This window comes from Lynx canadensis, chromosome C2 (genome assembly GCF_007474595.2).
Source record: "Lynx canadensis isolate LIC74 chromosome C2, mLynCan4.pri.v2, whole genome shotgun sequence".
NCBI lineage: Eukaryota > Metazoa > Chordata > Mammalia > Carnivora > Felidae > Lynx > Lynx canadensis.
Window position 1 is genome coordinate 119125661 of NC_044311.2, and position 26586 is coordinate 119152246.

The window sequence follows — 26586 nt, forward strand, 5'->3', positions numbered from 1 at the left end:
AAATTAGTACAATTTAAATATTGGTGACTTATTTTCTTTAAAATATTCTCAGAAGCCAAACTGTATATTTTTAAGCCAAAGATACCAATAGGAATAAAACAATAATTCTTTCAAAGTATTTCTCACTCCCTCTTTATCTACACACGCACACATGGAGTGCGCACATGGGTCTTTCAAGATTCCTTTTCCCAAGGCTGTTTATTAGCTTTTTAATATTTCAGTCATAATGCTAAATAAAGAATATCACCATAGAAAATACAATTAGAAAATTGTGACCAATGTCCTGTTTACCATCAGCACTAATAGTTTGTTTGAACTAAATTGTTTGCACTTAAGAGCTGGAGGTGCGTTAGAATTTTATTAGTGCTTTTAGGAATAAATCTTAATTAGAAGCGACACTTTTGATCTTTTTATTCTTCCCAAAGATTTAGCTTTTTTGATGTTTATTTATAGAAAATAGGCTTTATGGATTCTGAACCCAAACGATTTTGTAAGCTGCAACAGTGCAGGAATGATGTCTGGCTTGTTTACTGTTGTTTGTCCAGTGCCTAGGAAAGTGCTTGTAGTGGGCACGCGAGCTTCGTTAAATGAAGAAATGTGCTGTTGTGATATTACCAATGAAGGAGTGTGCTGTTAACAATTGCTACAAACTTGAAGGGTGCGTAATTTAATAACACTATTTAAGTCTCACAACCCAGAAAATCATCAGGCTCCTATGAAAAAGACTATCACTTTGTTTTAATTGGCTAGAATATGATTTGTTATTGATGAAAAAGTTTGACAATCGAGTATTTTAATTTAGCGATTTATATCTAAGGAACATATTTAATTTATAAGAATGAACTTCTTTGAAACTTGCAAATAGAAGCAAATGGTAACATAATAGCAATCTAAGTGATTTTTTTTTTTTGCATTGAAAATATAAATCTGCTGGCAATGTTTATTTTATATAACAAAAATGGAAACAATTAGACCAAATTTTATTAATGATTTAGAATGCTTAATAAATTACACTGTCCAGTCTGCTTTTAGTGATACTAATAAAGATCAAACATTATTTCATAATCTCTATAGATCATATGTTTATGCACACATAATCACCATTAATTGGATTGCTAGAAACTTTGATATATTAACAAAAAGAGATTGTTTTCAGTGGCTTAATCATCTATGCTTAAGTACACATCTAGCACCCAGGAGGTGTTGAACAAAATATACATACAAGGACTTTTATTTTTCAAGAGTAAATTCCATATTATTGAGCCATGTAGATATTTAAGTTCTTTGTATAATTCACCTGCTTACCACATACGTTAATTGGGAAGGGATTCTTGAGTTTGTAAAAGGCAGGAATAGGATGTATATACATACATATATACTAGATACATACACAAAAATGCATATATGCATGTCTGAAAGTTGCAAATAGAAAAAAAATAATGCAATATAAATCTAGAATAGTGACTTTTTGCACTTTAAATATAAATCTGAGAATGTTTCATCTGACTTTATACAACAAAAATAAGCATGTATAAATGCTTATATCATCCTCACATATATATGATAATATCAGACATTCATCCATAAAGTCATTCAGGTTTAGATACAGCTAGCATTGGGAAATAATTTTTCTCCCTAAAAGGAGTTATTTTGAATCAATACTTAATATCAAAATAACAAATCTATAGTTATTCACATTAGTTGTAAATGCATTAGTATTTAGAATTAATTTATTTGTATTAGAAAGTTTTTGAGACTATTCTAACTACATTGAGATATTTTAGGGGCGCCTGGGTGGGTCAGTCGGTTAAGCATCTGACTTTGGCTCAGGTCATGATCTCGCACTCCGTGAGTTCGAGCCCCGCGTTGGGCTCTGTGCTGACAGCTCAGAGCCTGGAGCCTGTTTCGGATTCTGTGTCTCCCTCTCTCTCTGACCCTCCCCTGTTCATGCTCTGTCTCTCCCTGTCTCAAAAATAAACGTTAAAAATACATATATATATATAAAGAGATATTTTAATATAGATTGATCTTTTTATAAAAATAGAAAATGGTTAATGCTATTTAGAATCCTAAACTGCAATTAAATAAATGACAAATGTAATTTGCTATGCAGTTATCTATGTGTTCATACTTTCAGGAATAAATGGCAAAACCTGACTTTAGCAAGTCTTTCCATCTAAAGTTCTTGTGAACTCTTCAGTGGTAAATCTTTAGGAATTCAGAATAGTCCATTAAAATGGAAAGATCTGTCACTTATACCAATTGGTACATTCAATTTTATCTTGCACAGATGGTTGACATTCATCCATTGACCCTTCCATCTCTAATGGTGGAAAAATTGATCTAGTAAAAAATATTTTCAGTGTTTTGGGGATGGGAGCAATGTGTCTTTGTGCACCCGCTCTCAACTTCTGGGGGAGATGGGGGTGGGGGAAGGGGAGTGTGTGTTGTGTGTTGTCCCAACAATTAGAGTCCCTTGTATCAGCCGTCACATTCCTCAGGCTTGCTCTAAGGTAAATTCAATCCAGTTGACTCAAAGGAACTAAGTTTAGAAGAATGGTGTCAAGTCCCTTTATGGGAGACTCAATTTCTACAGAGAGGAAATTGGAAAGTTGATCTGTTTTTCTACAGCTGCAAAAAACCTATTCCTGCAGAATAATGGTAATCAAAGGAGAAAGTTATTATCAGTCTCTCTTCAGATCTGGACACACACCTAGTTTTAATGGAAGAGTATCTAAAATAGGAGTGCACAAAAAAAATAAAATAGGAGTGCACATATTTAAATTAGGTCCACAGGGATCAGGCTAGAAGTGTGGCCACTGGGTAGTAAGGAATGTACTTGTGGCTGAGGGGAAAATGCACTTTTCTCCTAAAGGCAATCAGATGCAAATAATAAAATATACATCACTGTGCAGGTTGAATAAAGCCCAAGGCTGCCAGATTCCCTGTGTCTACAGAGACACAATCTTGAACCCCTTTCCACTGGCCGCTGCCTTAGCCAGGTACTCCTCTCCGAGCATGGAATATAGTCTATGCAACGCAGTCACCTGACAAATGATTTTATTTTCTAACCACATTCTACTTCTCTGGTATTCTGAGATCTCTTCCACCCGTGACTTTTACATCCCAACAGAATGTGACATTGGACTGCATCCTTCTTGGTAAAACAGGTATTGCTATACTTTTCCATTCTCTATTGGCAACCTCTTGTCTGAATACAGTTGTTAAAGTAATCCTTTCACCGAAAAAAGAGAAATTAGGGAAACAAAAATTCAGTTGACCATTGAACAACATGGGTTTACCCTGTGCAGGGTCCACATATTTATATGTGGATTTTTTTCAATACAGTACAGTACCATAAATGTATTTTCTCTTATGATTTTCTTAACATTTTATTGTCCCTAAACTTACTCTATAGGATACAATATATAATACAGTTAACATACAAAATGTGTGTTAATTGATATGTTATTGGTAAGGCTACTGGCTATTAGTAAAGTTTTGGGGAGGTCAAAAGTTATATGCAGACTTGTGACTGCATGAGGTCACTGCCCCAATACCCACATTGTTGAAAGATCAACTCTATTTTCAGTAAACTCAATGTATAAGAATCCTTGTTTCCGAATCTTAAGTGTGGAGAATAAGTTTCATTTTTAGTCAAGGATAGTGTAACATAATTTTACAACGATTGTGAAAATTGCTACAAGAGCATTTTATAAATATAACCAAATCAGAATGGCTCTTCTCTCTACTTTGAGTCCCAAAGCCTTCCGTAGTATCCAGGTTTGCCTGAAAATAAAGGAAATCACTAAGACTTATCTGCTTAAAAATAGTATTTAAAAATGTTTACCCCCTACAAGTTCTAGAAAAGGAATCATCAGATGAATTACACGTGAAACCAATTCTTATTCCATTCACAAACATCAATCCTGTACAACTGCTAATTCTTAGGAAAGACATTTGTTAAAATTTAAGAAGCAGAGTTACCTATTTTCCTTCCAGAAAAATAATAAAAATCATTCTTTTGAAAAATTACCAGATATGCATAAAAATGTTAACTTTAGCAGAAGCCAAAAACAGAGTAAAAGGGGAAAAAAGCATAATAGCAATAAATCTTTATTGGAATCTTTTTAACAAAATAATTTTTAAAAACAAAAGCCCCCCGCATGTAAACAAGAAAGTAAATAAAGTTAGTTGGCATTATTATGTACATCCAAGAATCAAAACAAATTCTGGGTTAACATTCCATAATCCAGTAAAATGTTTTGACCCATCAATGTTCAGGGAAACTAATACTGTAAACAATGCAACCTTATCTATGAACATCATACAATGCTTCATGAATTATAAATTAAATAGTTTAACTTTTTATTCATCCCACCAATCCATATGCCATATGGATACTAGCCCTAAAATGGATTTACCTTGTCAACATTAGACCAAAATGTCCATCATCAGATGTTGATCTGGTCACACCTAACTGATCTCTCCTCCAACGTTTATGGTGGGATGTGCTAGAACCCATATATTACAACAGAACTTTTTCAAACTAACCTAATCCTAAATTCTCTAATCTGCCACTTTACTTTTTCCTCACTTTCTATACATACATTAAATACCATAGCAACTTCACCTTAAAAAATACTGCTAATACATTAATACACATTTAGGAAATAATTTCTGACAAAGTTGTAGTTTATTTACCAAGGAAAAAATGCTAATTTTTATTTTAAAATTTAGGTTAAGTATTGTCATAGTAGTCTTAAACTAAAGATGGCTTCCATTTAGAGTGTTCAATATACACAATAAAGATCAAAATTAAACATATTAAATAGTATCTCACATGGGGAAAATTTTCTCAGTTCTTGGAAGAAAGACCAAAATGTAGTTTTATTACTATAAAATGTTATTAATTCAGTGTCTGTTTTTGCTAATTATTTTCATTTTTATAAGCTTTTACAAAAGAGAACCAGGATAATTTTTCTAAGACGCCTCAATATTAATTTAAAATGTAATTTTTTCTGTCAGTTAAAATAATTTAAAGATGTGCACAATATATTTGTTCTGTTTAAGGCAGGTGCCAAGCACATTTTGAAAGGTAATAAACTTACCAACTAGAATGTTCTCCCAAAGGAAAAAAAAGGAAAAAGGAAAAACCCATGACAGTTTTAAGACAAATGTTTATATAGCACTCTTCTTTTGGCTCATTTAAAAATAATTTGGCAGCTGAACCGCCTATGGTCATAATATATATCACTCACAAAGGACAAGCAACAGATACAGAATTAATGATATATTTTTAATATTTTTTACAAGTCTCTTTAGTTGGTGCCTAGTGGCATTTAACAAGATTTTTGTATTCCGTGTAAAAACACATAGAATGTAAACACTACGTAATGAATATAATTTCTCTATGCCATGCAAAAAAGAAGTCAACTTTTTACACATCCTCGCTCCTAAATAGTTCTCAATAAAATCCAACTGTTCCCATTTTTGCATCCTTGTCATTCTTTGGTAAAAGATTCAAAATAGCCATAGGTTAGGAAACAACTGTTTGCTCGTGGTCTTCATTTTTGCAAATAAATGTGTTTTGTAAAAGGAATCTGCACTGTGCCTAATTTATACTAAATAATTGTAAGTAAGCAAAATATCATGGTTTTTCTGACTAATCTACTCCTAAAGCTTTGAGTTGCCGTTCAATCTCTTCATCGGAGATCGTAGCCTTTGAAGTAGAGGCAGATGGTAAGCTTCGAGCAGCTGATGGAGCTTTGGCCATCTATATTAAAGGTAAAGGGGAAAAAATGTGCATTACCAAATGTGGGGCAAGGACACAAAGGATGTGCTTCAAAGATGTTTACTTTACATTCAAATATAAAATCACGCATCTAACAGGAAAGGGTAACTTACAGTGACAAAAGTGGTAGAAACGATTTCTAACTGAGAGAAGAAGACATTCATACCTTTCCAGAGATTTCAATTCCGATTTCATCAAGAACTTGATTCACAATATCTTGGCTTTCTTCTTCATCATCAGAGCCATCAAAGATGTCATCAAGTGTGTCATTGACTTGGGGGGAAGGGGAGAAACAAAGCAATTACTTTCAAACCGATTTCAAGTTAGATTTACAGTTTTAGAAGGTGGTCCAACTATGTGCACATATTTGTATATTACACAAGGGCAAACTTAGCCAACAAACTACAGAAGTCCTTTTTAAATGTTCATGAAGTTCACTTATACATTTTTGAGTTACTAAATCTGGAGTAATTTTCATTGCAACACAAATTTTCCTATAATAAAACAAGTCTACCCTGATTTTTTTAAATGTGTATTTAATAAACAACAACTATATGAAATTCACAGCTAAAGGCTTAAAGTGTTTTTGTTTTTTTTTAAGTTTGAGTGAGAGAAAGTTATGGAGGGGCAGAAAGAGAGGGGGAGAGAGAATTCCAAGCAGGCTCCATGCTGTCAGCAAAGAGCCCGAAATGGGGCTTGATGTCACAAACCATGAAATCATGACCTGAGCCGAAACCAAGAGTCAGATGATCAACCGAATTAGCCACCCAGGCACCCCTAAAGTTTTAAAATATGATTCCACAAATTGTATTCATTGAGCTAGTAGCTGTTAAATCTGACCATGGAAGAATATTTAGGAATCAAGTATCTTATAAATATTTGGGAGACAATTTGCTCTGTTTATACCTATAATTATTTTTCAACTTAAATTTATATTCAACATGTAGGTAGAATATTCTAACAAAATCTAAGGTTCGATATTTTATTAAACTTGTGTAAAGAATGATGTCCAATTTAACCTTGCAAAGATTATTACTGCTATATCCCTCTCTTCCTCCCTTCTCTTCCCAAACTATTTATGGAAAGCCTTCTGTACAGAAGGTATCATGTTAGGATTATGCCTTGTTTATTATCCCTGAATCAAAGGGCCTAGCATGTAGTACAAATACAATTAATGGATAGACGGAGAAAAATGAAGACCTTAAGTAGTTTACACTTAAAATAGAAAAGAAAAAATCAGATTGAGGTAACTAAGATAAAATGATTATAAAAAGGGAAGAGATTACATCCAACTGGGAGGAAGTAACATGTGAGGTGGTCCTTGAAGGCTGCAAAGCATTTGATCAAACAGGTGGAATAGGATGAGCAAAGACTTGGTGGAAGACAATAGGGATATATTCAAGGAAGATTAAGTCCTTCTGTTGTGTGCATGAGTGGAAAATGCTTAGGAGGGAAAGAGTTAAAGCAGATGGACCATAATCATTCTCCTGATCACTGGGGGATGCCCCCAAAGGAAAAAAGACAGGTAACAAAGTCTATCTCCTTGTAAGTACGCTGCTAATTATACTCCTGGTAAACAGACTAATATTTGCCAGTAAGAGTATCCTTGTCTATGGAATGTTGTTAGCAGAATGTCCTTGGTTTAGGACTGCTATAGTAAACAAACCTACAATGTAGGAGTTTATGTGCGATGACTTCCTAGGAAATATCAGCCAAGACAGATAACCATCTGAGGGATAAATTTAAGATGTTTCATAACCTAAATGTTTCCTTCAACAAGAGATGATATGCAAACCTCATTAGCCACATCATCTATTATTCTGGGTCAAAGAGCTTATGTCTGATATGGGAAAAAAAGATCTGGGGAATAATTTGAGATGTCCCAGCCCTCTCCCTGTTTCACATGTGCATCTTAATTGCTTGTATCCTTGACAATATTAATAAAGCTCTCTGGTTGGTATGAGCATGATTTGACAATTTGATTTTTTGGGTTAGCTCAAAAAGTAAATTTGGAAAAGGTTATATTATTTTAAGGACAAAAAATGAAATATCATCTCTGAAGAAATAAAGCAAATGTCAAGACTTCAATTAGAGTCTCAATTCTTCCATTTAGTACCTATTCAACTTGTGGAGACTGTCCTTTTACCTCTGCTCACTGGCAAAATAAAGGGGCATGACTTGAAAATTGTTTTTGATTTACATCTGAGAATTTTATTTTGATGTCAGCAAGAAGCAACTAAAGGAATCTCACTGGTATGCTCAGAGATAAGTTTCTGGAAAAATAATTTAGCAGCTGTAATAATCCAATGCTAGTGAAGTAATGATGGAGGTGGGGAATCCAGGTCAAAGTCTGTAAGTGCCTCAAGAAGTAGTGCAGAAAAAAAATGAAAGAAGGGAATAGATGAGAAAGAACAGAAAGGTATAATCCGGGATTAAAAGAATGCTTTCAGAAAAACTGTAATTAACCATTTATAAATATATGTATACATACATATAAAATTTGGTTATGTAATATATACATATGTGTGTATGTGTGTGTGTCTGTGTGTGTGTGTGTATATATATAAAATACAGACTTCTCAAAGAACCTGTTTCCAAAACTTGAATGTGAACAAGATCTGGAGCAGCAGTGCACAACATAAATATCAATTGGAAAAAGATCTATCAATTTAAACCTTGAATCCTTGACTTTACCTTTAAATGAAACACTGTTAATGTAATTTAGTAGGTTATAGAAGAACTGAGTAATCACCAACAATTACTATTCTTTCAGACTCATTTGCCAAGTACTAAAACATAAATGAAAACTATGATAGATAAGAGTTGTAAGTATGAGCTTATTGATTCTCTTCATTATAGCTTAATGGAAAAGTTAATTCCTCTAAGATCTCACACCTGTACCATCACTGGGAGCCACATAAACATGATACTGCAATCATTATATAAATGACAATTCTCACAGTCATTAAAAATTCACTAATGATTCAAAAAAGTCATATTTTTAAAGATTAAAAGTGAAAGCTAAAAAAATTTTTGAACTTATCAAAGATACACATACAATTTCATTATCTCCTAAAAGGAAAATAGATATTCTGAAATTGAATACTTGAACAGTTGTGAGTTTAGTAATTTAATCTGACACTATTTTATACACTACATGCCATTAAATTAAAATGCTAGTAACTATGCAGAACTAATCTGGCATAGCTGTACATAATTGTAAAACAATTAGGAAATATCTTTGCAAAATAATGATATCAGTTTGACATATCATTTCAGGTAATTATTCAATGTTGACCAGATGCTGTAACTGGCAAAATAAAGATTGGTATTGTCTTTCTGGGAAGAATTTGGTAGTATAAACCAAAAGCCTTATAAACGTTAATACTCAGATTCAGAAAAGTAGACAAAAATAATATAGAAATATTTATCAAAGGATTATCAAATACAAATTTTAAAACAGTCTTATTGACCAATGTAAGAATGGTTCAATAAATTAAGATGGATATTATTTAATATTGATGTTATGCAGTATTTTTTTTTTAGTGTTTATTTTTGAGAGATACAGATACAGAATGCGAGTGGGTTAGGGGCAGAGAGAGAGGGAGACACAGAATCTGAAGCAGGCTCCAGGCTCTGAGCTGTCAGCACAGAGTCTGACGCGGGGCTCGAACTCACAAGCTGTGAGATCATGACCTGGGCCGAAGTTGGACACTCAACCCATTGAGGCACCCAGAAGCTCCAATGTTATGCAGTATTAACACCATTTAAAAAAAAGACTTCAGGAGCGCCTGGGTGGCGCAGTCGGTTAAGCGTCTGACTTCAGCCAGGTCACGATCTCGCGGTCCGTGAGTTCGAGCCCCGCGTCGGGCTCTGGGCTGATGGCTCAGAGCCTGGAGCCTGTTTCCGATTCTGTCTCCCTCTCTCTCTGCTCCTCCCCCGTTCATGCCCTGTCTCTCTCTGTCCCAAAAATAAATAAACGTTGAAAAAAAAAAAAATTTAAAAAAAAGACTTCAGAGAAGACTTAAGGTCATAAGTACATGCGTATGTCATACTAGTATGTTTTTTAAAAGCAGAATAAGGTTCAAAATTACACATATAATAGGATTAACTACTATAAGATATGGAAAAATATAGGAAAGAAACATACCATATTAACAGTAACTATATCTGTGAGATGTGATAATAGATTTTTCATAAATTTCATTCCTTTGTATTCCCTATATTTCTACTACAACATGCAATTAGCTTATAGTCAAAAAGAAGAAAACTAAGTATTAAGTAACTCTGGGAAGGAAAAGAAAAAAATAACAGAAGAGCTCCATTATCTCTACCTCCAATAAAACACACATCTTCTACAGTATGAAAGAATCAACACAACTCTGAAACTATCAAATTCATATCAGGAAGAGTTATTTTATTCACAAGTTGGTTTTGCTGCACTAATCAATAAAGTAAAACTGCTGTGGCCAATATGGCATAGAAATATGGCATATCATATTTTATATTTTTCCTTCCACTAAAGTTGGATAGAATTTTGAGCCTTATACATTGCCAATTTAAAAATGCATTAGGAGTGTGTGGGTGGCTTAGTCGGTTAAGCGTCCAACTTCAGCTCAGGTCATGATCTCACGGTTTGTGAGTTTGAGCTAAGTTTGAGCCCCCCAAACCCCCATCAAGCTTTGTGCTGACAGCTCAGAGCCTGGAGCCTGCTTCAGATTCTGTGTTTTACTCTTTTGCTCCTCCCCTGCTCTCTCTCTCTTAAAAGCAAACATTTAAAAATTTTTTTAATTAAATAAAAATTATTAGAGTTACAATACAGACATCTATTCAGAAGGGTGCTATATCATTTTTTTCAACATTTGTCCTTTTATGGATTAGAATATAAGGTTGCTAGTAAATAAACTTGGCTAACTCAAAGATGAAAAAACTGCAAATTTCATTATAAGTTATTAAACTTACTCATTTCTTCAGTCATTTCCATTTTCATGTTCTCCTTCTGGAAGTTCTGCATTGTTTGTAACGTCTTTTGTGGATCCATCTTCTTGTTAACTGCTTGCATTGTCTTTAAATATATGAAAAGATTCGTGTTGGCTACATAATTGGAAAAATTTTACTATGAAATAAGTTCAAAGGGAACACATCAAATTAGATACAGGGTTTCTAAAAATATACATTCTGTCATCATCAAATATAAGAGTACAAAGTATTCTAGAAACAAATGAAATATTTGGATACCATCTGCTTAACTGTTGTATAATAAAGACCAGGTGATGTCCATCAAATGATGAATGGATAAAGAAATTGTGGTCTATATACACAATGGAATACTACGTGGCAATGAGAAAAAATGAAATATGGCCTTTTGTAGCAACGTGGATGGAACTGGAGAGTGTGATGCTAAGTGAAATAAGCCATACAGAGAAAGACAGATACCATATGGTTTCACTCTTATGTGGATCCTGAGAAACAGGATCTTGAGAAACAGGAACCCAAGGGGAAGGGGAAGGGAAAAAAAAAAAAAGAGGTTAGCGTGGGAGAGAGCCAAAGCATAAGAAACTGTTAAAAACTGAGAACTGAGGGTTGATGGGGGGTGGGAGGGAGGAGAGGGTGGGTGATGGGTACTGAGGAGGGCACCGTTTGGGATGAGCACTGGGTGTTGTATAGAAACCAATTTGACAATAAATTTCATATATTAAAAAAAAAATAAAAAATAAAGTAAGTATAAACAAGGAAAAAATAAAAAAAATAAAAAAAAAATAAAGACCAGGTGAAAAACTCATATGAACAGTAGGCAAAATAAATAAATAAATAAAGTAATTAAAAAACATTGTCAGCAACAACAAAAAATCCAATGCTATTCAAATGGGAAAACTACATTTGCCTATTATGTGCCAAGCAGTTAATGTCTAAATTGAAAATAATTGTAATTTAAATTTTACAAAATTTGTCACTTAGCTTTTGATGTCTAAATGAAAAAGGATACACAGCATGAATACTTAAACCGTTAACATTTTAAATCACGGTTTGGAGAAACGAACAGAACGAGTTTTGCAAAAAAATGTGAAAAGAATTCTTACATTTTATATTCACAAGTTATTTCATTAAAAGAGATTAATGCTATCTAGTATGGGCAAATATTTTATACATATTATATACAAAATTTACATATGTATTACACAGTTAGTTCAGTATTGAAAGATACTATACAATATAAAACACATCAGTTTCAAAGATACCAAGCAGTCTTTTCTCAATCTGTATGTAATGCTGCAGCCAAAGTAACTAGTAACACTGGATTTCCCCCATCCCCCTCCAGCGCATACCTCTCAAGTGGCTTTCCATTGCTCTTAGTAGTAAAAGCCAAATTCCAGAATTCTCTGAGACCAAACACCACCAAACTCTGCTGAACAAGCTAGTCTTATTTTGTACCGCTGCCCTCTAGCCACACTGATCTCACTTGTTATAAATGAAATTCTCTATTTATTGATGTAAATTATATTACTTGCAACTTAATAATACTAACAACAATGATGATAATGATGATAAAGCAGTAAATGCCTATATAGCCTTAACTATGTGCCAGGCCCTGTACCTAAAGCATAATTATGTATATGTAACATTTAAAGTTAAAAGACATTTAGACCTAACAAATGTTTATGTACTAGGCACCACCGTTTTCCCTACACTATAAATGGAGAATGAAGGCACAGAAAGGCAAATTCACTTGCCACAAGTCCTAAAGCTACTGAATAGAAGTGAGATTTGAACTCAAGTAATCTGGTTCAAAATGTATGCTCCTAATCACTACACTGAACCACCTCTTAGAGTGAGCTGTTTTTGGAACAGACTGTCCATTTTAAGCCCCTGCCTGGTTTTGCTGTCTACTTCATCCCCATCATTTGTTATAGTTCCTACTCTAGGGTCTAAACAAGTATTTGCGGAATTAAGACATTTCTAAGATAATTAAGTGAAAATTCCAGTTCAGCCATCTCTGCATGGCAGGACCATATTCAGTACCTTCTCCTAACTACCTGTAAAAGAAAAAACTGCAAAGTAGATGGTTTTTCCCTTATTACTGAAAGGTTACCCAGCTCAACTGTGTGATCATCACATATGATCTTTTCCCAAATTAGATGTTTGGTCCTGTCCACTTGTGAAAACAAAAAAGGAAAACGAAAGTTTTTGCTCTTAACTGTGTATTTTTTACTGTAAAATGACAAAGATCCATCAAGAGTAAATTAACAGAACAAACTTACATTGAAATTTCCTCCATTTTTTTTAAGAACATAATGTGTCACTATACTTACTGCACCTGACAAAGGCAAATTCTATTTTCGTGTGCTCTGTAATCTAAAAAACAATTATAGTTGCTCCTCATTATTTCTGGATTCCATATGTGTGGATATGCCTACTCACTAAATTTATTTGTAACTGCAGACCAATACTCACAGTGCTTTTCTGTTCTTTGTGGACACACAGGGAACGGCAAAAAAATTGAGTTATCCAACATGGTTGTTTCCAGCTGAGGTCAAACAAGGTGACCTCTGCTTTCTTGTCTCAACTCTCATACTGTACACAAGTGTCCTTATTGTGGTCTATTGAGTGCCACATTTTTGTAACTTTTGTTGATGACTTTGCCATTTAAAATGGCCCCAACCATAGTACTAAAGTGTTGCGTAGTGCTCCTAAGTGTAGGAAGCTATAATGTGTTTGTGGAAAAATACATATTAGCTCTGATGAGGCATGAATTCAATGTTAATGAATCAATAATACTTATTAAATACGGAGTCCTTCAACAGAAACACACATTAAACAATGTTAGCGTATAAGTTGGTTGACAAAAATGTTGTCACCAAAGGCTCACAGGAACCTAACCTTGTATTTCCCCAGGAGCAATGATTCGATATTCACTAACTCAGTGTTCCCAACTACAGAACATTAACTACTTCAAGTAACAAGAATCCACTGTACATACCATTTTTCTAATATGAACCTCATACTTGCTCTTCCTCTGTGGCTTTCTTTTCTTTTGGTCTCCATATTCAAATACTCCTCCTTCCTTATATTTAACAACTAGTGATATTTTTCACACCTAGGTCTTCTAAAAGTCTTTCAGATCACTCAATTCAAAGATCTGAACAGTTCACTGAAATTTAGCACACACTGATGTATAGTGGGTAGTTTCCCCATTAGAAATAGTTTAACCTCCCTGCTCCTTACTCCCACCCCATCCTCAACTGAACAATAAAATCTGTGAGAGCAGCGCCTTTGTCTTAAAAGTCTTCTTATTCTTCACAGTACTTCATACACACCAAGGGGCTCATTATTTATTAAAAAATCAAAAAGCTCAAAGTCCCTTAAACTCCATAGTGAAAACATTTATTTTTTTATACAAAGGGTGTAAGTTAAACATAATTTTCTGACAAAATTAACTGGTAAATCCTTCTGACAGAAATCACATGTCCTTCTGACATATACATGAAAATGGATCAAGAGGAAATTACTACTCAGAAGTAATCAAAACTTACAGCTTAATGAAATAACAAGACAAAAAATCTTCTGACAATTTAAGGGAAAAAGCAAATAATACTTTAAGTCGATTTAAAAAATTTAGAAGCTAAATGTGACCCTGGGACAATCAACATGTCCTAACAAAGAAATTTTATAGTAAAACAAATCAGTAAAGAATCTATGTACACCTGAATCTAATATAATATTGTAAGTTAACTATATTTCAATGAAAAAAATCTAGAAGTATTTATTTAGATTATCTAGTCTTATAACTTCTTTTACTAAATATTACACAGATTCTGTACCCCATATACATCAGGAGGTACTTTTAAATCTGATTTGAATACTGACATTTAAATATCTTAGATAAAATTATAAATGTATGGATATAAAGGTCCCCACTTACTTTTGCTGTAGTAGACATTGCTCCTGCCATCTTCATCTGGGAATTCATCACTTTTGTTTGTGTGGACATAGAAGTGACTTTAGAACTTACAGCAAAAGTTCTTGTTTTCTGTTTCCGTAGATGTACAAGCTGTTTCGCTAAAACTCTGCAAGCTTCTTTATTACCAATCTTAGCCATTTTCTTAATTTCTAATTCCTAAGAAAGGAAATAAAAACAGGGGGAAAAAAATCATTGATAGGTCGTTCCCAATGATTTATTTCAGAAGAAAAATCAAACACACATCATATACCCTTTTCTCCCTGATCACGAAGACAGGAAGAGGCGGTCATAAGGTCAGAGAAAAAGAGTAATTGGAGAGGGCAATTTATTCCATATGTTTACATGGGAAAGACAGAACTAGTACCTTCATCCACAAATACAAAGCAAGTCTACAAAATAGTATTCACAAAAAGCCCCAGAAGAAAAGGAAAAAGCTCAACCCAAAAGTCAGTAGGATAAAGAAAAACAAAAAACAAAAAACAAAGAGTTGGTGGGACAGAGAAAAAAGCACAAGGGTAGATTTAAGGCTAATTATATAGACAATTACATTAAGTAAGAAGGTTCATCCAACACCTTAATAAAAGGCAAGTTGTCATTTTAGATAAGAATATAAACCCAAATATATGCTATATCAAGAAACCAACTTTAATTACAAAAAACAAAACTAAGTAAAAGGATAGGAAATATACTCTATAATTATTTATTAAATTCTGAAAATCTGGAATGGCTACATTAATATCAGATTCAAAAAAACTTGAGAAAGGAATATCATAGGAAATAAAAAGGGGCATTTCATAATGATAAAGATATATTTCATAATATAAAGATACTAAAACAATCCTATATGTGCATGCATCTAAGAACAGTGCTTCAACCTTGAAGCACAGGGGCGCGCCTGCGTGGCTTAGTCGGTTAAGTGTCCAACTTCAGCTCAGGTCATGATCTCACAGTTCATGAGTGAGTTCAAGCCCCGCATCGGGCCCTGTGCTGACAGCTCAGAGCCTGGAGCCTGCTTCGGATTCTGTGTCTCCCTCTCTTTCTGCCTCACCCCTGCTCACGCTCTGTCTCTCTCTCTCTCAAAAATAAATAAACATTAAGAAAAAATATGTGAAGCACAACTGAAAGAACTGAAAAGAGAAACAAATACACAATTAGTATGAGGAATATCAACAACTTCTCTCTTAAGTACACTGCTATAATTGTTAGAACATGTGAACAGAGACTATGTAATGCTATAGATTTACAAAAACACTATCACCAACTTGACCTAAACAACATTTTTATTTTTAAAATAACAACAGCAGAACACTCTTTTTACAAGTGTACACTAAAGAAAAATCACCAAAATATACCACATTTTGTATCAGAAAACAAGGCTCAATAAATTTACAAGGACTGAAATCATACAAAGTGTGTTCTCTAACCACATGAAATAAAACTGGAAATCTGGAAAACTGGAAGGAATATCATAAATAAGCAGAAATTGAACAACATGGTTCTAAATAAGTCATGGGTTGGAAAGATCTCAGGAGAAATAAGATAATATTTTGAACTTGGAACAAAAAGGAAAATGCAACATATCAAAATGTGTGGGCTACAGTTAAAACAGTTCTTAGAGGGAACTTTATAGCATTAAAGCTTATATTAGAAAAAAATGAATATCTCATAAGCTTCAAAATAGAGAAAGTAAAAAAAAAAGTAAAACACTAAGTAAACAAGGAAAAATATAAACAATAAAAGAAATCTAGATAATAGGAAAGAAAAAACAATATAGAAAATTAATGAAATCAAAAGCCATTTTTTATAAGAGATTGACCATTGGCATTGATAGACCATTAGCCAGATAGATGAGGGGAAAAAGTGATACAAAGAGAGCATAAAAATTACAAAGATGAGGAATGCAAAGGGGGGCATCACTTCATATCCTAAAGATGTTAAAGGATAATATGGGAACATTATGAATAACAGGTCATTACATTTTAACATTTAGTAAACATGGATCTTGACAGATGCTAACTACCAAAGCTCATTTAAAAAGACAGATTATTGGGACACCTGGGTGGCTCAGTCGGTTGAGCGTCCGACTTCGGCTCAGGTCATGATCTCACGGTTTGTGAGTTCGAGCCCCACGTCGGGCTCTATGCTGACAGCTAGGAGCCTGGAGCCTGCTTCAGATTCTGTGTCTCCTCTCTCTGCCCCTCTCCCACTTGTGCTCTGTCTCTCTCTGTCTCTCAAAAATAAATAAATGTAAACAAAAAAATTAAAATAAAATAAAATTAAAAGATTATCTGATGATCCATTCTGTAGCTGTTTTTTCTAAAAACTGAACTGGTAGTTTAAGAACCTATCCACAAAGACAGCTTTACTGATGAATCTTCTCAAATATTTAAGGAAGAAATACACATTCTTCCAGTAAAGAAATAAGAGAAACCAACTCATGCTTTAAAGTCAGCATCACTCAGATGTCAAAACCAAATAAAGACACTGCATGAAAAGATAACTACAAATCAGTATCTTTCACAAACACAGATACAAATATTCTTTACTTTTTCTTTGTGAGAGACAGAGGGGTAACACATACAGGAGGGGCAGAAGAGGGGTAGGAGAGAGAGAATCTCAAGCAGGTTCCATATGCAACACAGGTTTGATCCCACAACCATGATATCACGACCTGAGTCAAAATGAAGAGTTGGACACTTAACTGACTGAGTCACCCAGCACCCCTAGATGCAAATACAGTAAAACCTTGGACTGCGAGTGCTCTGCAAGACAGGCAAACATTTCTAATAGTTTTTAACTTGATAAACAAGCGATGTCTTGCAATACGAGTAGTATGTGATGCTGAACGTCACATGATCACAACTGAGCCAATGGTTCTCTCTCTCTCTCTCTCTCCATATCACTGTGGAATTGTGAGTGATCGTCTCCCATGCTCAGATGCTCGATCTTAGACCGAGATGTTTGGCAGAAATTGGTGATTTTTCAGAATGTTGGAAGGTGCCCACAACTGGCACTAGTGTATTTTTTGTCACTTCAAAGCACCAATGGATGGTTTTTTGCTTTTCCAAACAAGAATAAGCTTAGGAATGTTCTGCTTCATTCCAAGTCAGGCTGCCTTCATATAGAGACCCTTTCCCCTGCTGCCTTATTGTCAGTTACATTAAATACAGTATATGACAAAAGTTTATAAATACTGTACTGTAGTCAACATCTGTGTGAGTGTACCCCCACACAGGAAAAGGTTGAAAAGAAAGGGGGTAAGATGAAGGAGATGATTATGGTGAAAGTTAAGGAAATTATCGAGAAGTACAAACAAGGTATGCAAGTGGCTGAAACTGCAAGATTTTATAAGAAGTCTACGTCTGCATCTTGTCTGCAGTGAAGGAGGAGGAAAAGGCAGAGGAATTCCTCACTTCAAATGAGATTAGGGAGATGTGTAAAATGTGAGATATAGCGCAAAATTTTGTAGAAAAGCACCACCCGAATAAAGCTGTGGCAGTGCAAACAACAAATCTGTTTAACGACAGTGCAATGTCACACTTAACGTGAAATCCTCAAAAGGAAGCAAAAGCAAGTATCATTGGATAGCTTCTTTGTAAAGCTGCATGAAAAGAAAAAGATTCCACTGAGCCAATAGATAGTATTGATTGTTAGTGACAGTGAAAGTTGTCCAACACAATAACCCTCCTCTCTCTGGTCTCTCACGTACCAGCCACAAAGGTTTTCAAAGGTAAGTGCAGGCTAATTTGCTTATTTTCCTTTATATTTTGTATTTTCCTTATTATTTTGTATTGTATTACAATATTGTAATCATTTTTATATTAATATTTTGGGGTTGTGGAACGAATCGTGTGAGTTTCCATTATTTCTTATGGGGTAATTTGCTTTGATATACAAGTGCTTTGGATTACAAGCATGTTTCTGGAATGAACAGTGCTCGCAAACCAAGGTTTTATTGTATTCTTAACAAATTTCAGCTTACTGAAAATAGTATCTCAAAAAAACACGTCATTACCAATGTAACTTATCCCAGGAGCAAAAGCCTGATTTTAACTTTAATAAATCAATAAATGCAATTCACTAGGTTAACAGACTAAAGAAGAAAAACTACATGACCATCATCTCAAAAGACGCAGAAGTGAACCTCCATGTTCACCTGATAACACAGTGAAAAACTTAATTCAATATGGTTCAGTGTCCTAAATGTAACAACTAAAACTATAATTCTTCTAGGAGGAAACAGAAGGGAAAATATTAGCGACTTTGGGTTAGAGAAAGATTTCTTAGGACACTAAAAGTACTAGTCATAGAAGAAGAAATTTCACTTGATTAAAATAAAAATCTTCTGTTCCACAAAAGACACTATTCGGAAAATAAAAGAGGCAAGGCCAATAACTGGAGAAGATATTTACCAAATATATATTTAATAAAGTACTTATATTTGAAATATATAAAAAGCTCTTACAAATAAACAAAAGGAAACAACATGATGAAAAAAATGGGTAAAATATTTCAATAGACACTTTTGGCAAAAAGATATGTAAATGGCAAACAGGCACATGAAAAGATGCTGAACGTCATTAGCAATAAGTGAAATGCAATTTAAAATGACCATCTACTATACACCACTAGAATGACTAATATGTAAAGACTGTTGACTCCAACTATTAGCCAGGTTGTGGAACAACTTTACTTTCATATCTAGCTGGTAGGAACAGAAAACATTACAGCTGATTTGAAAAATTGTCTAGTAGTTTCTTACACAGTTAAACATTCATTTACCCCATAATCTAGCAATCCCAATCTTAGGGATATACCCAAGAGAAACAAAAATATATGTTCACACAAAGACTCCAATTGTATCTTAATAATAACTTCATTCAAAATAGCCCAAACCTGGAAATAACCCAAATATCCACTGGCTGCTGAACAGATAAATAAACTATGAAAACACCCATACAATAAAGTAATATTCATCAATTAAAAAATTAATACTGATTATATAACATTGATTAATCTCAAAATAATTGACTGAAGGAAGCCACATTAAAAAAAAAGTATTCATAGGGGTGCCTGGGTGACTCAGTTGGTTAAGCATCCAACTTCGGCTCAGGTCATGATCTCACGGTTTGTGGGTCTGAGCCCTGCCATCAGGCTCTGTGCTGCCAGCTCAGGGTGTGGAGCCTGCTTCAGATTCTGTCTCCCTTTCTCTCTGCCCCTCCCCCACTGTGCTCTGTCTGTCTCTCAAAGGTGAATAAATGTTAAAAAAAAAAAAATTTAAAGTATTCATATTATATGATTTCATTTACATAAAGTCTAGAAAATGTAAACTAACCTACAGTGACAGATCAGTATTTACTGCAAAGGAGGGTGTCAGGGAGGGATGGACAGGTAAAAATAATTGCGAAGGGAACAAGGAAACTTTTCAGGATGGTGGGGATGTTCATTATTATCTTGACTGTAGTAAAGGTTTCATCATATATATATATATATGCTGAAATGTATCAAATTATATGCTTTAAATAATGGAGTTTACTGCATGTCAATAATACCTCAATCATGCTGTTTGTTTAAAAGATTTAAAGCAACATATAAAAACATAACATAAAAATATTTAAAGACAAGCAAGACAGTCTATTTAAAAAAAAGGACATTCATTATCACAGACATAATGATCACTAAAACATCAAGTAAGATATCTGTGAGTTAACATAATTATTTCCTGTAACTTTTTGTTATTCAGGACCATTTAATCTTTGTTAACTGACAATAAAATAGCTGTGTTTTGAGAAATATTTCCTCCTGGGCATTCATGACTTCTACAAACTGAAGAATAATTTGATTTTATAATCAGCAGAATACACAGAATCCTGATAAAAGTCAGCAGAATGACACAATAAATGAAGGTAAGCAGAAAATTCAGGAAGACATAAAATGCCATTTCTTAGTAAATCACTTACCACCTGCCATGTGTCTTTTTCTTAGTTAGCTAATTATTCTAACACTAATTTCCAAATTTGTTTGAAAAGTTAAGCTGAAATTTAATGTTCTACTTACCAGCTGTTTTTCTTGTTTCTCTAAAGCTGCTCGATCTCTGATTATAGCCCTCTGCGTACCTCGTAATTCTCGATTCTGTTCCTTTATTACATCTAAGAGAATCACAAAAGAAACTTAAATGTAATTTTCTTCAATACCATTTAAAATATCGGACTTGGAGACTTTATTAAAAAAAAAAGAAACCATGTTTTACTAGATATTAATTTTTTTATTCAATATAGTACATATATATATAAAGTCAAATATATTAAAACTTGGATCATAAATATTAATTAAAGAACTACAAAAGATAACTGCAGATATGCTATAGTATCCAAAAGTGTATATACATCACAATAAAAGATTCCCTTAGAGAACTGATACTATACAATGTTTTATATAGCACATAAATATGTCACAAACACATTCTTCATCTCTTCTTACCCCAGTATTATATGAAATTCCAGGAAGGAAGACAGGTCACTAAGTCATCATATCATCATAACAGAGTGAAATAGTAGACCTTCCAATAAGGCAGACCTGGATTTGAATCCTCCCTCTGCCACCTGACCATTATATGATGATATCTTGGGAAAGTTAGTTAATATTCTAAACCTCAGGTTGCTTATTCATAAAATAAGGATAATTGTTAAGGAGTAAATAACACACAATGTCCTGATACACTATTAAAGTTCCACTCAATCTTGAAGTTTTTCTAATTTATTCATTTGGATCCATCAGGTCCCATCTTTTGAAGAATTAAAGGCTAGTCTAGGTCCAAGGGACTATAATTTGGGTTAGCTGTTACTAAATAATAATTTCTTCAAAGATCACAGATATTGATGGTAATTCTTGCCAAAACTGATCTTTCATTACCAGGAACCTTGCGAAGTGTTGTACATATATTATGCAATATAATATCGACAATAATGCTATGGAGTTGATTTTTCTATTATTTTAATTTAAGTTTTTTTTTTAACATTTATTCATTTTTGAGAGACAGAGAAAGAGTGTGAGTGGGGGAGGGGCAGACAGAGGAGAGAGAGGGAGACACAGCATCCAAAGCAGGCTCCAGGCTCCAAGCTGTTAGCACACAGCCCGATGCGGGGCTCGAACTCACGAACCCGACAGATCATGACCTGAGCAGAAGTCGGGCGGGCTCTTAAATGACTGAGCCACCTAGGGGCCCCTTATTTTACACTTAAAGAAAACTGAGAGTTGGGAAGTTTCAATAACTTGCCCAAGGTCACAAGACAGTATGCAGTAATGCCAGATTTGGATCCAAGTGTTCTGTCTCCTGAATCAGTAATCTTAATCACTTCACTAGAGTACCTTTCTAGTCAAGAAGTAGATTTAAAAATAATGGTAACAGAAAGAATAGTCTCTTTATCAAATGGCATTGGGACAATAGGATGTCTACATGAAAAAGAATGAAATTGGGCCCCTACCTCACAATGTATATGAAAATTAACTAAAAAAAGATTAACGACCCAAATGTAAGAACTGAAATTACATAATTCTTAGAAGAATACATAGGAGTAAATCTGCATGATCTAGGACTTAGCAATAGATTCTTAGATATGACACTAAAAGCATAAACAAAAGAAAAAAAAAAGATAAGTTGGACTTTGTTAAAATTAAAGGCTGTGCACAAAGACATCCCACAGAAAAGGAAAAAATACATACAAACTATATATACAAATATATATGTACATATATGTACATATATATATGTATATATATATACACACACATACACACAAATTATTAATATATAGTCTAGTATTCAGAATATATAAATAACTCTTAAAATCCCAAAACAAGACTACACACACACACACACACACACACACACACACACACACATATGTCAAGAGTCTAGTATCCAGAATATATAAATAACTCTTAAAACTCAAAAACAAGACAATCTAATTAAAAATGGGTGAAGGACCTGAATAGACACTTATACAAAGGAGATACAGAAATGGACAATAAACACAAAAAGAAGATGCTCAACATCATTAGTCATAAGGGAAATGAGAGACATTTCACATCCACCAGAATGGCTATAATCAAAAACAAAAAAGGAAAATAACAAGTGTTATGAGAATGTGAAGACTGGTACCCTTATATATTGGTGGTAAGAATGTAAATTGTTTCAGCCACTGTGGATAAAAATTTGGTGGTTCCTTAACAAGTTAAACATAAAATTACCATATGATCTTACCAACTCCACTTCTAGGTATGAGAGCTGGAGTATAATAAGAAATGAAGTCCTGATACATACTACAACATGAATAGACCATTAATATATTATACTAAGTGAAAGATGCCAGATACAAATGGTAACATTTTATGATTATACTCAGATGAGATATCAGAATAGATTGATCATAGGGGCGCTTGGGTGGCTCAGTCGGTTAAGTGTCCGACTTCGGTTCAGGTCATGATCTCACAGCTCCTGGGTTCAAGCCCCGTGTCGGGTTCTGTGCTGTCAGCTCAGAGCCTGGAGCCTGCTTTGGATTCTGTGTCTCCCTCTCTCTCTGCCCCTCCCCTGCTCATGCTCTGTCTCTGTGCCTCAAAAATGAATAAACGTTAAAAAAAAAATTAAAAAAAAAGAAAAAAAGAATAGACAAATCACAAAGACAGAAAGCAGACTGGTATTTGCCAGGGGTTGGGGAGAGAGAATGTGGAGTCACTGCTTATCATGTACAGGATTTTAGTGTGAGGTGATGAAATGTTTTAGAACTAGAGATGGTGGTTACACCCCATCGTGAAAGTACTAATGCCACTGAACTGCTGTTCACTTTACAATGGTTAACGTTATGTGAATTTCACCTCAAATAAAACGACAGAGCCAACACTCGTTATCCTTTTACTGATGGAACACCAAACTTATACATTTCTGTGTATAATGTATAACTTTACTCATAATAAAAATAACTACGGTCACCTGGGTGGCTCAGTTGGTTAAGTGCCTGCTCTTGATCTCAGCTCAGGTCATTATCTCATGGTTTGTGAGCTGAGTCTCACATCAGGCTCTGCGCTGATAGCGTGCAGCTTGCTTGAGATTCTCTCTCCCCGTCTCTCTGCCCCTCTGCCCCTAATAGTTGAATAGGTTTCTTTGCTCCAAGGCCTCTAAGACTATTTAGTATATGAATATGCAGTCAATTCTTAAGTGGAGAACATATTATAGATTATTTCCTACATTTGTTAAGTCAAGAATTCCTTTTAAGAATCTCTATTAACATTTCCTAGATGTTAATGTTCCATGGAGCACTGGTTGGGATTCTGTTCTAAAATAACACCATTTATTAGTTTCCTATAACAAATACCACAGACTGGGTAGCTTAAAAAACAGAAAACTAATTTTCTCACAGTTCTGGAAGCTGAAAGTCCAAGGTCAAGGTATTGGCAGGTATGATTTTTCCTGAGGTCTCTCTCTTTAGCCTGCAGATGTCTGCCTTCTTTGCTGTGTTCTCATATGGCCTTTTCTCTGTGTGTGCCCATCCCTGGTACTTCTTTCTCTTCTTATAAGGTCACCCTCGCCCTGAATTAGGGCCACATCTTCATAACCTTTTAACCTCAATTACCTCTTTACAACCCTATCTCCAAATACAGTCACATTAGGGGTTAGGACTTAGCACGAATTTTGCAGCGGTGCCTGGGTGGCTCAGTCAGTTAAGCATCCAACTCTTGATTTCAGCTCAGGTCATGATCTCATGGTTCATGGGATCAAGCCCCAAGTCCATGCTGTGCTGCTTGAAGCCTGCTTAGAATTCTCTCTCTCCTTCTTTCTCTGCCCCTCCCCTACTTGCACTTTTTCTCTCTCCCCACCCTCCCCCCACCCTTCCCCAGCTTACTAGCTCACATGTGTTCTCTCTCTCCCTCTCAAAATGAATAAACTTAAAAACAAAAAACAAAAAAACATGAATTTTGTGGGCATACAATTCAGTCCACAGCACACAACATCTTTCCTCTGACAGGTGCAGACAGACACTAAGTGGCAAAGCTCTTATTTCCCTATCTTTAAAAGCGATCATGAGCCTTTTCATCCTCAACACTCAAATACTCCTAATTTTCTTCTTTTGAACTTAGCACCCTATCTTGCCAAAGCCAACGAATTGGTATAAAAACATTCACCACTTACCCTACTGTTTCAACAGAAAATATGTTCTAAATTTAAAACTATGAAATTACAAATAAACTTTTGGAGTATAACATCTTTGTGTACTGAAAAGTCCCTAAACTCAACTAATATAAAATGAAATGGTAATGCTGAGATAGTGATGAGAGTCTTCTAAAGCCACAAGAGTACAGAGATGAAAGAGAAGCCACCATATTGACAAATTAAATTGTGGCCGGATAACTGACACAGATGCAAAGCAATTGCTGAAAGCCTTGATGGAGAAGATCTAGAATTCTATCAATATATACTTTTTCATTATTAGGGTGATATAATAAAAAGCATATATTTGATCTTTGTCTGGAGTTCCTGGCACAGAGCTCCTAAAACCCTTAGTGAGCTTCCTTAGTGATAGCAATATCTTTTAACTCAAGAAAGGGGACCCCTAGATAGCTCCTGGAGGGGACTGGTCACCAGAAAGACCAAATACTTGATTAGAGAATGGGAAGTTCAGCCCCAGCCCTCTGACCTCAGGAGAAGGGAGTGGGGCTGAAGACTAGGTTATAAAAAACTCTTGAACAAAGAGATTAGGAGAGCTGCTGGGTTGGTGAACACACTGATATGCTGGGAGGGCAGCATGCCCAAAAAAGGGCAGGGAAGATCTTGTGCCACTTACAGTCCCCAAAACTTTGCTTCCATTTGGCTGTACCTAGGTAAAGCACTTTTCTGAGTTCTATGACTTGTTCTAGCAAATTATCACACTGTGGAAAGAGTTATGAGGACTCTAGAATTTGTAGCTGGTTAGTCAGAAGTATTGGTGGCAACCTGGGACTTGTGACTGGCATCTAAAATGAGGACAGTCTTGTAGGACTGAGCCTTGAACCAGTGGGCTCTGTGCTAACTCCAGCGAGTGTTAAGACTGATCAACTTTTTGGAGACACCCCATTGGTATCAGAGAACCACAGAGTAGAAAATAGATACAGCTATCTCTGTTGGCAAAACACATTATTATGACAGGAAATTTTACCAAAACATATAACTTAATCAAAACAGTTTTACTTCAATTTTATGTATCTATGTGTACCATAACTGTCACTGTATATTAGAGAAAGAAAAATAAAGAAAATTAACTACTGCATATTCCATAGCCTCATATCATAGTTAATACACCTATTAATATTTAAACAGTTCTAAGCTATAAACTGAGAACATCTAATGTTGCATACTAAAATATAGTCGTAACACTTTAAACCATATTATCATGAGAAAAAGATAGTAAAACGTTTTCTTCATATGAGATGATAGGCATATCCTATAAAACTTATCCTTTACCTTTTAGAAAAAAAAAAAAAAAAAAAAAAAACTCCTATCCTAAACCCACACTTAATGATTTGGTCTTCTAGATAATTCAGAAGGAATAATTTGAATATGGTTCTGAGAAACTTATAATGTTTTTTTAGGCCAAGTTTATTTCCCATTCTATTTATTTTTTGGTAGGTCTAATTTCCTCCCAAGCTCTTTCAGAGCAAGGAACACAAGTATTTTATTTATTTATCTATTTGTATCCTGACTGCACTTTATGCCAACTACTGTCCCAATATAGTATAGTTAGCAGTGACCTAAGGGAGTACAAAGATATTTGAAATGTAAAAGAATGTGCCTCATAGGCAT

At 34.5% G+C, this 26586-nt stretch overlaps 1 protein-coding gene across 1 annotated transcript in view; it reads right to left on the reverse strand.

Moving 5' to 3' along the window:
* Positions 1-5278: 5278 nt before the first annotated feature.
* Positions 5279-26586, reverse strand: part of CHMP2B (charged multivesicular body protein 2B) — a 29522-nt gene continuing 8214 nt past the window's right edge. Inside the window, exons 2-6 of the mRNA XM_030329728.1 lie at positions 20811-20902; positions 14715-14909; positions 10757-10859; positions 5961-6067; positions 5279-5776 (exon numbers count right to left, since the gene is read on the reverse strand). Of these exons, the coding sequence (XP_030185588.1) occupies positions 5666-5776; positions 5961-6067; positions 10757-10859; positions 14715-14909; positions 20811-20902 (608 nt within the window). The 3' untranslated portion in view covers positions 5279-5665. The remainder of the gene's footprint in view (positions 5777-5960; positions 6068-10756; positions 10860-14714; positions 14910-20810; positions 20903-26586) is intronic.